Below are 18293 nucleotides of genomic sequence, written 5' to 3' on the forward strand. Positions count from 1 at the left end.
CACAGAGCTGCATTGTGAAGGGGACTCTTGGCGCAGCATGGCTGTCTATTGATGACTAATAGCATCTCATCAGGATTCAAAGGGAACTGAAAGTGTCATGTCAGAGGTGCTTTCTGACCATTTCCTGCTGTTGTGACTGGCGCATCATGTTGAGTCAAAATGTCAATCAGTGAACAGATATTAAATTGACAGATGGATTGTAAGCCTGAGTTCATTACACTGATTGACATTATGTCAACTGGTAGCTTTTTAGCTCTAAAAGCTCTTTAAGCTTTTATTTTTATTTTCTATTTTAATTACTTTTTACATTGAACTGTACTCTTTTACACACACAAATTTATTCAAGCCAGAATAAGACTGTGCCTCAACACTACTCAGCATATGCAAATACTATGAAAGATTGCTGTAAGGGGGGTTTGGTGTTTGTCTTTAAAACGTTCACATTAAAGACAAAGTACTTAGCCTGTCACGGCTGCAGTGTGTGCAGGACTGAGTGTGCATGTGTCGCCTGAGGCTTTCAGAATGTCCCCACATTGATTTCCTCTCTCCTCTCCCTTGCTATCATCTTGCATTTTGCCCCGCAGCACACGTTTAGACACACAATTGCAAAACGACTCGCATGCGCGCTCACACACATAAATGCACACATAATCTCTGCCCTCTCTCTGGTGCAAAAGTTCTATCTGCTGCAATCCAGTCAAGGCATGAAATGACAGCATTAAGCTAGAACAGCGCAGCTTTGACACTGCAGAGGCTCAGAGCACTGAAACACACACACTCACTGATACACTCATGAAACATTGTTAAAAGAATAAATAATAAATAAATACACTTTACTGTGACCTAAGCAGAATAAAAGTCACATTCCTCTTTGAGTCTTAATAGTAAGAAATAAATATATAAAAGTTTGGAGAAAAGTGCTGAAGCTTTGTTCAGATGTGTCTCAGCTAGGAGCAGATTAAATGGTCCATAAACACACAAATGTTTTTTGGATTCTTTTTTAGCTTCAGGGAAAGTGTGTACCATGAGCCATGTGCCATGTTTTAAGTCCTTAAAAAGCTACATCACAGCATCTGGCTGACCCAGAGGTTATATTTAAGTCTGATAACCAGCAGAGAGAAGTTCTTTCTCACTAGATTATGGATGCAATCTGTGTTGTAGCACATTATTTATTTATTTATTTATTTATTTATTTATCTATTTATTTATTTATTCATTTATATATTAATTTGAAGACAAACACATTTTACCTTATAACTTTAGCCTTAGGCTCTACACATTTGTCAGATGCCTTTCTGACTTATTTAAACAATATGTGGCTGTCAAATAATGAGAAAAGCAATCAGCCACCACTGTTTGTTTGTTTTGTTTGGGGGGTGGAGTTGCATATTTAAATAGAAGTCAGAAGTTTATCCTTTTTTTTTATTTTAGCTGCTCTTTTTAAACTCTGAGAAAAAGTCAGCACTATTTAGTGTACTTTCTAGCAGATAAGCAATGAAAATGTTTATTTGAAAAGTCATGTTGATGCAAAGAAATGCTCAACTTTTAAGACGTTTCAGGCGAAGGTTTGCCTGTGGCACAGTTTGACTCGCACATAAAGAGAATTTCCATCCTTTAAAAGGTACGGTCTGTGCCACTTGTTCCTATGAGTGGAAAAACATGAAGAGAAAGGCTAACAAAACAAACCAGACAAACAGCAAAGAATTAGCAAGTATAACAGAACAGAGATCGAAGAGATGATACACTGCCAGCCATCTGAAAACAGATGAAGAGCAGCCAAATTGAACTTCACATTAGACAAATACACAAGCACTCATACTCACACCCACACATGCAGTGATCTTTCACACAAAGACATTCACGGTCTCTTTCACTATTTATCATCATTTGCTTGTGCTGTGCTGACGCATAATTTAGGTCCCGGTTCTTTCAGCCTCCATATAAAAATGATAAATATAAAACCAAACAGCAGAAATGAAAAGGTGACTCGTTTTTTTTGTTATGTTTTTGTTTTTTCTCCAGTTCAGCCTGCTGCATACATGAGAAAGTCAAATTACTTTGACACACATTTACACTTATGACATCAGTATTGGTAATGCAAATAGATGAAGCAAGCTTCACTTTTATTCTTGTCTGTGGATACAAACCTGTAGGGCATACATCTCGCTTTACACTGGCAATAAAACAAAACTACAGAATGTCAAACACACACGCAGTGTTTAGTGTTATTATGCAGCATTTCTGGAGCTTTGTTTCCATCAGGATATTGTGATTTGTGATTGGCTTTCTTTCAGCATTTAAAATAAATGATACCCCCTCCCCACCAGACCGCTCTGAGTAGACAGACATCATTAATTCAGCATACTAAAGGCTGTCAAAAAGCTTACGCTGTGTATGTGTGTGTGTGTGTGTGTGTGGGTTGTAAATTTTGGATGCTTAAACGTTTAAGCAATTTCTTTTAGATTTATGTTGTGGGTTAATATACTCAGCACACTCAAACAGGCTTTTTCTGAGATGATTTCTGCATCTCTTGTAATAATGTTTACAACAAAGGGAATAAGCCAGCAGATGCAGAAGATAAAAAGCTTCATGAGCATCATTAAGCATGGACCACCTAATGTTCTTTTTTTTTTTCTTTTTTTTTCTTAAATTGTCTTGGATATCAAAGAATAAATAACAATCCTTAAAAAATGCACGTACTTATCTTTCATTCTGATAAAGTAAGACCCCCAAAATAAGAACATGGACAAGCTGTGCTGAAGGATTGTATGTAGTTCTGTGTATGGCAAGTGCAAATTTGGTTTAAACAATACAGAGTATCCCTGCCAGGGCTTTTATACTTTTGGCTTCTGGACACACGGAAGCTGTGACTATCAGATGATTCTGTAAAAGAAAAAGTGGACTAAGGCGATTGAGCAGACAAGACAAGAGGAGGGGAGAAAAAACGTTGTCCCCTCCTGACATGGCACTAGATAAGTCAAATTATGTGTGCTACTGCTCCTTCTCAATGCCAAATACGTGAAGAGGAGACCCAGAGTTAATACAGTTTTTCATAGTTAAAAAGCAAATCTCATCACACAAGAAAACTTAGCAGAGACCAGGGTCAGAATACAAGCTAAACATAACTGTACTGTAAACATACAAGTACTTGATTTACTCAACATTTCAAAGGTGTAAAAATATAGATATATTGAGGTGTCATTACTGCTATAACAAATTAACTATTTAAATCTTGCATTCAGTGGTTAATATTAATATGAATGGAAAATTGCTACTATAAAAAAAAAAAAAAAACTTAAGAAATAGAACAAAAATTTACTGAATATCCCCACAATCTGGCATACCCCACTGTTTTCATCTAAAAACTTCTGGAAAGACCAATATAAAAATAAACTATAGAGAAATCATGCAGAGAGGAGATGACTGGGTCAAGGATTGCTGCACTGAATGAGACAAGTGTAGGAGCAAACAACGAAGAAAACAAAACCAGAGAAATATGAAGAAACAAACAACAGCACAGTTTGCTTTAGAAAGAATGCAAGGCCAAACACGGGGAGAATGGCTGAGAATAGATTAAAGCAATATAAAAAGGGAGAAAAAGGGCAGGATCATTGATTGGGCTAAACAAAAAGAAGAAAGTTCATTTCCCCATTGACTTCTCCATAATATTATCTAGTGAAATACTGAAGCTAATGAAGCTATAATGAACCAGTAAAGTATGGAGCTATTTATCATGACTGTGGCTGCAGCACACTGGAACCAGTGGCAACAATGTGCCACCATTAGACTGAACTTCTTTTAGAGCAGGTTCACAGTAAAATTGCCTTTAAGAGGAAAAAACTGTCAATTAGTGTTTGTTGAAAGTGGTTTGATTTTTTTTGTTTTCTTAATAGTTGCTTAAGAAAAGGGGCCTTTAACATTTTGACGAGGCCAACATTGAAAGAAAAACAAATCTGGAAGAAATTAGACATGTTTCCCAAATGCTATATGTATTCATACAAAATGTGGAATATTTCTGGAGGCTACTTCTCCAATTATATTTGGTGAAGATACAGTACAGATACAGCACACAAACAATTTGCAGAGGTGAAAGGTGACACCCATCCAAAAGTGACCCCACACAGCTGGAGCTGCAGCATCTGGACAGGGCAGGTGGTCGGGTCAGTCACACAGGCACAGTAACTTAGAAACATCAATGAACATTTTAACTGGTCATGGCAGATAAAAAGGAATAACACTGCCCCCTTTTGGTCCTTTGAAATGGTAAACAGCTGGACAAAAGAGTTGCAGTAAATTTTCTGATAGTCCCACAGCTTTAATCCTCCATAACACAACCCAAACACACACATCACCTCTCACAAATCCACCCAATTGGAGATAATGAAAATTAATCTTGCAGAATAGCAAGGACATTTTCAACTCCTTCATTTTCTTCTTCCAAACATACCGTCCCTTCTGTCTTTACACATGACTGTGACCTCCATCACTGTTTGGATTTTATGTCTGCAAAAATACAACAAGAATACTGCATCACAATACGTTTTTATGTAAAACCATCTGGTCTGAATAGTGAGTGGGGTTAGTCCCATCTAATGCTGTGATCTGTCATTTACTGAAAAATGGCAAGCAAGCTGTAGGATTGGAAATTGAAGGACTTGGTTTACACCTGCCAAGAATAAACCAAGAGGTTGTCAAAAGTTTCTGGCGTGTGATTTGATGACAAACTTCTTCTATTAAGTTGTCTTTCCATCAACTCTGCAGCACCCAAGGTGGTCTCCTTTTCCTTCGATGTGGGAAATGGACCAGTAGAGTTAACTGTGCACTCAGCAACACCGCTCAACGATGACCAGTGGCATCGCATAATGGCTGAGCGTAACATCAAAGAAGCTGTCCTTCAGCTGGATCAAACATATCGGGCATCACGACTGGCTCCCACGCAGGGACACACAAGGCTAGAGCTGTTCAGCCAGCTCTATGTGGGTAAGGCACACACATTTACGCTGACTCACTCCAGTCTATAAGCAGCCCTCAGGTGCAGGACCGAAACATGTACACACATTTGATTGCACATTTAACATCTTCTTTGTGAAGGATGGACTCTCAAAGACAAACTTCATCTGGGAACAGCAAACAACACAATGTAAATGTAATTGGAATCAATTGTTAGTTTAAAAAAAATTTCTGTATGAACTTAATATTTATTAATGCAGCTGTGAGAAAGTCGGATTGTGTCATTTAAAAAAGATCCAGCTTTATGGAGAATTAGTCTTTTTATAAGAGGCTTGAGTCCAGCTTAGCCCCAGCAACCACTAATTAAATTAATCCCGGGTACACTTGCACACACTCAAACACAAAGACATGCTACAATTAATGATACTCACATGTGGACACACTTATCCCTGGAAACTCAACCATGCATGTGATTAGAGCTTTAAATCTGGTTTGCTTTTTGAGGTAATTTCTCTGATACTTTAATACATGTCAAAGAAAAATAACTTTCTTTAATGCTTGAATCAGCTTTTCTTTGTCTTTGAGGAAAGATTGTACATAGAGGATACCATTTGTGATTTATTATATCCTTGTTACCAGTCACAGCTAGTTATGTCTTAATATCATTTTTAAAATTCAGTTTTGATCCTGATGGATTGCCACAATGTGGAATATCCTTTACTTCTTATGATTTCACTTCTGTTTCATTTTTGTCTCTTGTGCTGAGCTGTCAGCACTCTGCAGACCAAACTCCAAGGCTGAAATAGTTTTAGGGATTTTCGGATAGAAGAAAAAGTGCTGAGGCGGATCACAAACTTCTTACTATCTTACAGAAGAAGTTCTGCCTAAAGGAGATTGCTGCAATTTTCAATCAGGAGAATAGCCGTAATTCTCCTGATCCCCATTTGTAATATATTTCCCTCGCCTCATCACTTTTGCTGATTTGAACATCTCCACCTTATCATGCACCCTATTCTGCTTTTGCTATATTTACACTGACATTTAATGAAATGCAAAGAGGTAAGAAGGGTTTTGTCTTTGCACATGAAACTTGGAATGTCAGTGGCTTCTTGGCAGGGCTTCAACCATCTCTTTATTTGCATGTGTGTATTCTGGTGTCCAAAGTGTCAGAGTTCAGATGTCTGTGTGTGGGGGCATCTATCTAACACTGGGAGAAACGTGGAAAGAATTGTTTGTAACCACAGGCACGGAGGTGACAGCACCTTCTCATATCTGCTCTCTCTCATCTCTGATTCATTTCAAAAGGGAGGGATTGCTTTAAGTTACAACGCAATACACAGGTAGAGACCCAGCCAGTCACAAGAGGTGGGCTTCCAGATAGAGATCTTTTTGTGTCCGATCAAAAGATTTAGAAAGAGCAAAGGAAGCCCTGCAGGCAACAAGATATTTGTCTGGAGTCACTTGATTCTGCTGTGCAACAGAAAACTCTACTGCCTCACATTTGTCTGATTTTCATTAATATTGCTTTTTATGCACTGATAATAATTAAAATGATAAAAGCCAGAAACTTATGAAGAATACAGCTTTGTTCTGCTGCAGTGATCACATTTTGAAATACAAAGCAGTCCTAGAGAGCTGCAATATTCCTGGTTGTGCTTTATACTTCACAAAAGTGCACACTAAGGACATACAACAGGGTGCTTGCCTCATTTTGTTAAAGTTAGTCTCATATTCATTTTTGTTTCATGTCCTTGAGTCTTTATCAATTAATATGCTCATTGTCAAGGGTTTGATTGCTTCAGTGTTTACTGCACATTGGCTCATTTGCTCTAATGGCCTCAAAAATAAATGTTATACCATCAGACTGTCGTCATTTACCTCACACTGTTAACTTTTAGCTTTCCTAACCACTTCATACTTGCACATAACGATTAATCCTCCCACATTTTATTAGTTTTATGCCACCGTCTGTTGTTTTGATTCATTTTAAACACCACATTTGTTTTTTGCATGTTTTACTTCAGCTGTCTCTTGGTTGGATTGTTTTATTTTTCTGCATGTGCAGTGCTCCTTTTTCTGTTTGTTTGTTTTCCTTTCATTCTTTCTGCATGGATCGGCTATTGCCTGTTGCTCCTAACTGAATGTGTGGGACACCCTTCACAGGAAAACCAGCCTCGCTCACCTGCCAAGACAGTAGGTAACATTTAATCAGTATAACAAAAGGTATTTGTGCTCATACCTCAACAGATACTCCTACGTATATGAACAATAGTCAAAGATGACAAATGTACTCATAAACATAGTAAATTTTCACTTCAGTTATAGATAATCCCAATTAGATGTACAAAAAAACCATGCATCTGCTGGTTATGAAACATAAACCTTATTTATCTATGGCTTGTTTCTAAACAGCATTTCTCTATTTACATCTCACTTTATTTCCTTGAAAAGTATCTGCAGATGTGTTAAAAGTACGAGAAAACAGGATTTTCCGGCATATTTAAATAAATAGACATGATTCTCTTTGAAGCAGTCCTCACAGACTGTTTTACAGCTGAAAATTAGCTTCTTTAATCAGTCGTTCAGTGTTAAAAGATTACACAATATTTTTCTCAGAAGATGTAACTATTTATTGTAACCATCCACCAGTCTGACAAGACTTGGACACTAAATAATATCAAATTTATCAGGTTAAAAAAATTAGTAGGATTTTGGCTCATTTACTCTACTGTCTGTTGGGATCACAAAATGTCTGGTGATCTGATATTTTGCCTTTAACTTAGACAGCATTCATCTGCCAATTTCCTGTGAGTCATTCCTGAAGCCCTTCTGAACAGTAATAACACCCTATTAGTGCGAAAAAAAGAAGGAAAAAAAAGGCCCTTTGTTAAGTTGACATTACTCCAGGTCTGATTTTTCACATAAACCAAACAGAAATGGCTCAGTTTCTATAAACCAGCTTGGGTGGAGGGTATAAAGAAATAATATATATTGTAGATATCACCTTTAGTAACAGGCACATTGACACAGTTTCAAGGACAGTCAAAGGTCTGATGTTCAAAATAGCTATGATTTCCAGCTGTATTTAAATTGTCTGTGTTTATGATAAGCCAATGCTGTTTGTAGTCACTTGGTCTCAGTTAATCCTGTAGTATTTGTCAGTCTTATAGGAGCCATAAACACCTGTGCATCAGGATGAGTTCTTGTCTGACTTGGTCTCTGCAGGCTTGATGACCTGCTGTCCATTCAATCAGAGGCTGATTCAGACCTATGTAAACAGGTGGTTGAAACCTCCATCCAATCATTGGTACAAAATAGATTAATTAAGAGGTCTACTAAGAGTCTAATTCTGCATAGAGCTGCAAAGTAGAGAAGGCAGGTGAAAGCCCACCTGCATCCTGATTTATGAATAATTCATTGGCTGGTAAGAACCAAAGCATGTGTAGTAATCCTATTATACGTATCTGTGTATTTAAGCCCTCCTGCCTCCTGTCTATGTGAGAACAGTAAAAAGGGAGGAAGCTATGTGTGTGTTCAAGTTTCTTTACATGTCTTCTTAGGAGGGCACTTCTCTGTGAGCAAGAGGGTGTAATTTTGAGGTTTTAATAACTAAAATGCCTTGTAGCTCTTAATTGTAATGCCCACGAGGAGTGTGCATACAGACATGCACTTCTATCCACTTTGATTTTTACATTTGAATCTATATCTGTAGGTGTGTGTTTATGAGTGTGTTTATTGCTTTATTCGTTTAGTTGCACATTCATCTATTTAACACCTCTACCTTGTCCAAGTTAATGGGTAGTTAGATGGTAATGGTCCAAGGCCAGAATCACGATGCATGAGCTTTAGAAAAATAGCCATCGACACCCCAAGGCTAAGTAGTAATGCTGAGATTGACTCATTCAAATCAGGTACACTGTGTGTGGTGTGTTTTTAACTGTGTTTGTCTGTAAGATGTGGTTTACGTGCACTCATGCATCCATTAGCATGTGCATTCTTGTGAGATGTTCATTAAGGAACAGTGTTCATTAGGCTGTTGTAATTAGTGAAGAAACCAAACAAGTTGAAGGTTGTTTCAAGAACGACAACGCAGTCTGAACGATTAGCATGACATCAGTGTCTTCCTTCAGGCATGGGGATATTAACGCTCCTAAAACAGATTAAAACAGAGCCTCTCACATTCAAAATGACTCCTGCAACTCTGACTTCCATTTGTCCTCTCTTCCTTTTCTTTATTTGTTCTCCTTTCTTCTAACACTACAATTCCTTGCAAACCTTAACCTTCTTCCTTCCCTCTCATGCTCCTCAGGCGCTGCAGGGGGACAGAGGGGGTTCCTGGGCTGTATCAGAGCCTTACGAATGAACGGAATCACCCTTGACCTGGAGGAGAGGGCCAAAGTCACGCCTGGGGTCAAGTCTGGTTGCCAAGGCCATTGCACCAGTTTTGGGATGTACTGCCGGAACGGAGGAAAGTGTGTGGAGAGGTATAACGGCTACTTGTGTGACTGCTCTGCCACTGCCTATGATGGCCCGTTCTGCACCAAAGGTAAGAGGCGTGTGAAGCAACCCAGCTAGATCACAACACTTTTAATGCCTAGTAATGTGTATCATACTTCCATTTATCTTCACAGACTAATTAATCTCCCCCTGTAGGGGATTTAAGATGTATTTTAATAGTCAGTTTGTCACCTTTTTACTCCCCAGGAAGGTTTTTTTTTTTTTTTTTTTTTGGCAGTCCGTAAAAACATTTTTCTCATGCTTCAAAATAATGAATCAAATCATGAACTCTCAGTTTAGACTTTTACAAACATGTTTGTAAAAGCATTTTCGTCATTTCTAATCCCTCTTTAGATCACAAAGCCAGAGTCAAATAGCAAGGAAACATAGCAGTTAAGTTTCAATGAGCTTCATTGCCCAACAAACCCGCTGTGATTTTGGCAGCGCTTTGTGATTGTCTTCATTCAAGCTGTCAGTGTTGAAAGTGTTTGGGCTTTATGATAAAAGGCATTGATTGAGAGTGATATTGTGCTTACCCACCAATTCTCCATGACTTAAGTGTGCACTGTCTGAATGCTGAGATTGTGCTAAAGCACAACTGATAGATCAAACTTAGAAAATAAATAAATAAGTGTCTGCAGGAGAGGTAGGTGGCTCTAGGTTTTTGAAGATCACAGACAAGCCATGTCACAGTGCAGCTCTGCTTCTGTGCTGCTGCATATTACTAAAACATCATGTTTGTTTCATTGGGATTCATTAGATACTCTATTAAAGTTCTACTTCCCATAACAAGTTTTTCATAAAATACTCCTGGGAGAGGAGCAGCACTGCTGTCAGAGGTGTTCTGCTGTAGCTCCCAGTCAGAGTTGATCTCCGACACGTGAATTAATTTGTTTTCTAAAGTTGAATGGTGTTTTTCCCCTGCGCTCTTGGCAGGGGGGTGACAAGATGACAGAACAGCAGAGTGTGTATCTTTGTGTTTGTGCTTGTGTTTGTGTGTGTGTGTTTGTGTCTATTTGCTGTGGAAGAGGGTAACACTATATAACGATATGCTAGTGTAGGACATGAAAGGACCTTCTTTGAATTCTGTCATAACCAATCAGGCATTTCAGGATTTGAAGAATGAAGATTATCCTTGTGTTTGTATGAGAGTGTTAGCATGTGTGTATGTGTGTGTCAGACACAGAGTCAGTGAAAGGGCGAGAGCACACCCTTGTGTCTGTTTATTCTTCTGTCTAACATGTGACTTTCCCTTTCATTGTTTCTTCCTCTCGTTCTTTTTCCCTGCACTGCCTTCTGCTTATTGTTTCGCCCTTTTCTTGTTCTTCCTCTCCATTACTGTCTTTGTTCCGTTGTTTCTCTTTATAAATGTTGTACTTATTCTCTGACAGATTTTTGCCTCACTCATCTCTCTTGTTTAATTTTTTTCTTTGCTTATCTCCAGATTTCTTTCTTTTCCCAAATTTCTCCCTCTTTTAATATACCCCCCACCACCACCACCCCATCTTTCCAGCGGGTGAAAAATGCATGAAGTCAGCCATAATTGCGTAGTGCATTTCCATTGTATCCATATTTACACACTGCTCAGGGGACCCTGCAGTATTATGATTATACACTCTCATTCTTTCCTTTTTCTGCCCTTGAGGGTTACATGGCAGCACCGTGCAACATAGCTGAGCACACATGCACCAACATCACACAAATGTATTACCTGTGCAGGCATGCATGAGTTGCCTCTCAAAGTATATCTTATACATTTACAAAAGACACACACAAACACACAAAAACTGTCTTCTGTGCTTTTTTCATTCCTTCTCATGCCTCCAGAAAACTTTGTGTGTGACTGAAGGCAGCCAGAGAAAGGCATTAGCGCCGTGGCTACAACTGAAAATCAGTAATAAAAAAGATAAAAAGAAGAAGTCTCAGCATTTTATCTTAAGAGAACAGCTGGGATGAGGATGTTTCCACAAGTTCTCCAACAGTTTGAAGAAGCCAAGCTGACTAAATGTCAAAATGAACATTCCAGGAGATGTGCAGGCAAATATTTGCATGTTCATAGTGAATAGCAAAAGATGTGCCGTGAGACATTCTCACATTGCTTGTGCAGAATCACAACATTATGACACAAACACTGCACTTTGTCTGAATCAAGCTTGATGATTATTTGACCATCCACTCATACTGGAGGCAAAACTATTATAAGCTTTTCATCACTCAGAAGTCTATTCATGAGTTACTGAAGATAGTTTGAAAAAGAAAAAGAGTATTTGAAAACTCTTTACCTTGTAAATATGAAACAGGTGATAAAAAAAATAGTCTCTCCAGACTTGTGAGGTTGCAGACAGGGATACCTGCATCCAGTTGAAGTTTTGCCTGTAAGGCTTATCCATTTTCTATTAATAAGCCTTCTATTAAATTTAGGTAGTGTGGCATTAAGTATTTATCAGTCTGTGTCCAGTGTTAGACAAAGGGTGAAGTGAAGCATAATAAAACATAAAAATGTGTTCACTTGCACTTCTGTGTTCATGATGTCTAAGCAAACATGTGGAGTGATATTTGATGGCGTTTAAACACAATTGCACACGAAACCTCACTTTTTCTGCTCTGCCTGTAACCATTCTCTTTCATTTCATGCACTTTATGCTTTCATCTCTTTACAAATACACACTTAAAGAAGAAGCCTAACTAAAGTAGGTTATAGAAAAATATGGTTGCTTCTTCTCGACATTTGATTATGAGAATCGATAAGCCCCCTGCAATGGTTGAAATATGCTATTAGATTTGTTAATGTACTGGTAAATGGTGTATTGTTTGCTTTCAGATGCTGGAGCACAGTAATTTAACATCCACTTTACTACACCTGAATACAGTTATATTTATGTGTGTGCTCCCTCCCCATTGCTGTATGTTGTGTTTAACTGGTTGTATCTTTGCATGTTTGAGTCTATAAATGCTTTGTCTGTGTTATTTTTTCCCATTTTTTCTTTTTTTTCTCATTTTCTTTCTTAAATTTCTTTCTTGCTGATTTTTTTAGGTACACAATGAAGTGCATTACTGTTAATTATACCATGGTCAGTGTGAATTCTAATGACAACTGGCATGCATTATTTTTGTATATACACACATGTAGTACGACGAGTAAAATCGCTGTATATCACTCCATGACAGGCATCACCATAGCAACGCGTTAATTAACTAATACAGATCAGCTGTCTTTTAACAGGTGAATGAGAGAAGCGCGCCGTACCTTAACAGCGGTTGTTTGACATAAAAAGTACATCAAGGCCAACATGAAATAGTTCCTGTATTTTAGCATATTTTGCAAGTGTTGTACAAAAGAAATGTAAATTTGTGATAAAATGTTTACTGTGTGGGGCCATTGTATAAGCGGATTAAACAACTCAGAACTGTGCATTAGCTGGTTATTAAGCAAATCTAGATGTGTTCTAGACTGATCATGCATTATAACCATCTAATGCACAACTTCTTGCTGTTTAATCCTTACTTGTATTGTGTGTATGCTTTTATTATGCATGTGAATTGATTTTTTTTTTGTCTTGCTGGCTTTTCACCCAGATGTTGGAGGTTTCTTTGAGGCAGGAACATTGGTCAAGTACAATTTAATGCCTGAAAGAGCTGCAGGTGCCAGCAAGGACACAAAAGCCTTAATGCAACAGCTGATGCCACATGAAGTGAATCTAACTAAAGAGGAGGTGGCCTTCAGTTTCAGTACATCCAGTGCTCCTGCTATTCTTCTATATGTGAGCGCCAAAACACAGGACTACCTGGCTGTGGTGCTGAGACAGAATGGTAAGAGCTACAAGTTGCTGCGGTTTAATAAAGTCTGCTGTACATTTAAAGCGTGCACAAGCAGCATACTTCACAAACTCCCAGAATTAAAGCATTTCAGTGTGTTAATGCATTTCAGTAATAAAACACAGCTGCACAAATGAAAATATTCACTAATGTCACAGGTGCTGACTGGAGAGAGAACAACTTTGTACCATAAGTAAGGTCTGAAACAAGCTCTGCCTTGTGTCTCCCTAGGTTCACTACAGGTGCGCTATAATCTGGGTGGTCTAAAGGAACCGTTTGCAATAGATGTGGACCAGCGTAATCTGGCCAATGGACAGCCACACAGCCTAAACATGTCACGCCACAACAGGAGCATCACTATTCAGGTACTGCCTCACACATACATATCCATCTTTTTGCGCATGTTTTTTTTTGTTTGTTTTTTTAGTGAGTTTTCTCAGTGAGCTCTGAGGAAACCCAAGCTTCTGTTTTAACATCCTAAAGTTGTGGAGTGCTGCCAATGTTTGATTGATGGTTTTCAATACATCAGTGTTCCGTTCTGTCCTCTGCTGCAGTGAATCAGCTTATCTTTTATTCTATTGTCAACATGCCTCCAGTAGAAAGTCTAAGTATAGTAAAAGACTTCATCGATCTGTGTGTTGGCATGAGAGCACACTGATGTGCGATTCTGACTGCATCCATTAGTGCTCATATGCAGATATCTGAAAATGGTGTATTTGCGTGAGACACCACAAGAGAGGTTCGTTGTTTGGAAATGTGCATGACGTGTTTGTGGATTTCCTTCATGATTGTTGGTATGTGTATTTCTGTGTTCTAGGGTTTTGTGTAGTTGAAGCACCTAATGCAGATCAATACAGCCAAGCTGAAGCCAGTGGCTGTCAAGTACAGAGTGAAAAGTTTGCTTAACTGAATTCTCTACAGCTCTGGGTTAAGATACTGAGGTTTTGCTGCAGGTTGTAGTGTAAGGAGCACTATACGTAAGGGAAGCCCGACGAGTTGTCCATTATCAGAATTTAATGGATGACGCGGGTTTTTGTTGGGTGGCCTCCAGAAAGTCCATTAATTTCTGATAATAGACACCTCAGAGGACATTACCATGGTCACTCACAAAGGAATTAATATAAGATCAATTACTATTGTTGTTTTTAATGTTAAAATAATGTTTTCAACAAGATGTGGCTGAGCGGACTATTTAATGTCTCTTGTTGTGGAGTTGCCAAGGGTAACCACTGTTGGCAGCACCTGTAGCTCGTTTGGCAGCAGTTGGTATTGCAACAAATCAGTGATGATGGTGAAATGTGATACTGTTGCGGGATGTGTGTGACTGTGTGGTCCAGGGAGCTCAGTGTGTATGAACGTGACTGTGCGCACGGCGTGCCGCCCCCTCCTTTTAACGGATTCCAATAAAAATATGGTGATTTTCTGAAAATGCGTATTTCTTCACAATCAATGGAAATCAGGAACGACGCACGATGGTTGGTTTCTAAAATAGCAGAAAATAGTGGAAAAATTTGGCCATGGAAAAATCTAAATGCAAACACGGACCTTTTCAATTCTTGAAGATTGCTGTGAAATTGGCGTAACTGCTGGAGTCCGCTGCACCGCTGCAAGGTGATGTCAGAGCCATTCTGTCCATCTTTGAGAGATCTAGAGCTTTATCACAAACTAACTGTTTAAATATTATTTAATACAGTTGACTGCGATGGACTGGCGAGCTGTCCAGGGTGTACCCTGCCTTCTGCCCGAAGACTGCTAGGATAGGCTCCAGCTTCCCCGCGACCCTTCATTGAACTCTGTGGTTAGGATAATGAATGAATGAATAATACAGTTGAAACATTATGATAGATATTTTATCAGCAGTGACTGATTTCAATCAACAATCTCGGCAGAACATCAACATAATACATTACTGAGATGGCTTGGGATCGGGAAACGTTTTTTCCTTTCTCCCTTTTCTACTCTGGTTATTGTTCAACCGATGGTCTAAATTAACCTGAAAAAATAAATGAACTTAAAAACTGGCATATCAGATACATTCATTAGTAACCATAGGTCGCTGTTTGACATATTCCTTCCAGATATTCTTTCTGCTTTCGGTTTAGTCCGTTTGTCGCTAACAGTTCTGTTGCCACGGTTACCAACTGGCGTTTGAGCCAGCGCAATGATTTAGAATTATTCAGCTATTTGATGGAACTTTTTTTCATATAACTTTTTAACGAACATCCTGCAACCAATTAGAATCGAGTATTCACCCACACCATGGTATAAATGATTGACAGTGAACCATCACCTGATTGAATTCACATATAAAAAAAGAAAAAAGAAGAGATTGTATTTCCTTTTGTGATATATAAAAAAGCTAACATCTAAAAGGAAATACTGTGTAAAAAATGTAAGCTTCCACCTTGTTAGAAAAACTGAGATTTGGATGTCATGTTTCAACATTTAACTTTTTTATTAGACATTTATATTGTTTATTTTTGTTCAGCTCAGGAATGTCTTGCATTGGGAAACGTTATCATTTCAATGTAAATATACTATAATGATAAACTGTCACAATAACAGTATGAATCACAACATGCCCGTTAGTGTCCAGAACAAGACATTACTTGAATTTTTGTATTAATCTGATTCACCTGCTCATTGCTAAACTGTTTAACTCAGTTGAATTTTATGTAAACATAGAATTTATAGACTTAAAGCCTTTCTCTAAATCACAAATATATACTAACGTAATGTGATACACACAAACATTTATGCTTTTACTGCCTTCATAAAACATAGTTCAGTGGTGGCTCAGGAAAAGTTTTGCAACTTGTGAAGCCATCTTCAGCAATAGATGACAGTTAAAGTCAGAACACTGATTCTATTTTCTAGAATTATATGTTTGTTCTTTACTAGATGCAGTATTGCTGATTTAGTTGTGTTGCTTTTTGTTATTGTCATCTCTCCTAAGCTTCAACTCACAATGCAGTTTGCAGTAGCTTATCCCAACTGCGATGATGTAAGAAGTATGGTGCAACTGGACAGATGGATCACAGAGGAAAACACTCCCTCATTCAAAGGGAGAATTCAGATTCATTATTGAACTTAATATGCATGTTTTGAGACTGGAAGAAAGAACTCATGCAAGGGGAAAACATGAACACTTCACACAGAAAAGCTCCAGCTGTGGTTTGAACCAGAAACCTTCCTGCTGTGAAGCAATGGTCCAAACCACTACAGCACAAGATTTTCCATTTAATTCTCAATGATGATTAAACTAGATTCTTCTAGTTTAACTTCTAGTGCAGGGGTGCGCAAAGTCGGTCCTAGAAGTTCTGCACAATCACTGATTAATTTGTGTCAGGTGTGTTGGAACAGGGATAGATGGAAAACCTGCAGGATTGTGGCCCTCAAGGACCAGAACTGGGCGCCGGGGGTCAGTATTTTGTCCAATCTGAAGACAATAGAGGGATTTTTTTAAGAGAAACAAATAGTACTTTATTAGAAATTAAAGCCTTTGTGATAATTTCCAAGTCAGACTTTGACATTAGCCTTATGCAGTTTGAAACACTTATTAGGAGGGAAAAGTCATTGTGGACATCAATCTGTTAAACATTAACTAAATTTGAGATAATCAGAATTTTTTTCTTATCTAAGTATAACTGGAGATTATTATCAGTTCACTTTTTTATGTGTGTAAAGCTTGCATTTGTGAAAAGAAATCTGTTAAAGAAAACAGCTCCAGTAAATGTGTAATCATCGCATGTCCTCTTCTGAGTGTCTCTATGCCTTTCAGTATATGAAGACTTTTGTTCAAGAAATGACCCTATTCATGCTGGAATCTCATCACCTACACTTAGATGCTGCTGTGAAAAATATAGACAGGAGGAGAATTAAACTGAAACAATCAATGGAAATCATACAGCTTCTCTCAGTGAATAACATCTGTCTGCTGCTGAACACTCCTCTGGGTGTACTTCAGCATAATGCTACCTTTTTTCATGCGAAGAGAGTGATTGGATAAACTGACACATCCTGTGTTCATCACACCTATACACAGCTCCATACATGGACACGTGTTGCGCTCTTTAGATTGGGTTAGGGTTTAGGTTAATGTTCATTCCCAAGCTGTTAATTAGGTGTACTTTCACAGCTTAAAACTTGAGCTCTACCATGGTGATAAATTCAAAACCTAAAAAATTAGTGTTATGTGAGTGAGTGTTAGGAATTAAGGCAAACACTGGTGGGCATGATGTGGTAATTTAGTCTTTGAAAGAAGATTTTAGGAAGGGAATTATGAAAGAGTTAAAGAGAAAGAAAGATTAGGTTTATAGATAGGGCATGACAAGTAGAGCCAGTGGGGGTGCTAACAAAGATAACTTTGATGAGAGAACCTTTTTCATGTTTCTTTACTGCCTCAGGGTGCTTTTCAAGATACAAACATGTGCATATTATCCACATGTGAACAGACACCAACAGGCTTTCATGCACATGTGAGATGCTCTGATCAACAAAGGTTTCCTGCTGCTAACCCCTTAAATGCCTCTTTGTAGTTTTCACTAGTTTTCCCCTTTGTTCAGAGTTAGTATCCACACATAACCTCCTTTTGAAATGTCTGCCTATCATATTCACTCAAAATCAACGTAATTTATTTCATTTTAAAACATTTTAAAAGTTTGCTTGAAGTTTGTTTGACACTTATCTGTTATAATTCTTCAAAATCTCTTTGACTCTCTCCGTATGAATTTTTTGCTCAGTTTTCACACAAACCTCTCTCACAAGGAGGTTGTTTGTGGAGGTTATGTCCCTATTGGCTAATTAGTTTTTGAGTGACGGCTTAGTGCCCAGGATGCTGCTCAGTGCGTCTATTGTTGCCAGCTTAGTGACTTTGTAAGTGACTTTTCAAAACCTTTTTTTTTTCTAACTTTTGGACCAGCCTTAGATATTTTGTGTACAAATGACTCCATGTCTGCAGCAGGAGCAGGAGGTGTTGCTCTCTTTGTGCAGCCACACCTCTCTCTACAAGTGTTTGAGTGTCAGAGATG

The 18293-nt window shown here is 38.3% G+C and overlaps 1 protein-coding gene across 1 annotated transcript in view; it reads left to right on the forward strand.

Annotated features, from left to right (window-relative positions):
- cntnap2a (contactin associated protein 2a) overlaps window positions 1-18293 on the forward strand; it is a gene marked incomplete at both ends in the record, with an annotated part of 342587 nt that overhangs the window by 301679 nt on the left and 22615 nt on the right. The window contains 5 exons of the mRNA XM_079259621.1: window positions 4762-4980; window positions 7114-7143; window positions 9260-9496; window positions 13024-13257; window positions 13495-13628. Coding sequence (XP_079115747.1) covers window positions 4762-4980; window positions 7114-7143; window positions 9260-9496; window positions 13024-13257; window positions 13495-13628 — 854 coding nt within the window. The remainder of the gene's footprint in view (window positions 1-4761; window positions 4981-7113; window positions 7144-9259; window positions 9497-13023; window positions 13258-13494; window positions 13629-18293) is intronic.

The sequence above is a fragment of the Telmatherina bonti genome (assembly GCF_933228915.1).
Source record: "Telmatherina bonti genome assembly, chromosome: 20".
Lineage (NCBI taxonomy): Eukaryota > Metazoa > Chordata > Actinopteri > Atheriniformes > Telmatherinidae > Telmatherina > Telmatherina bonti.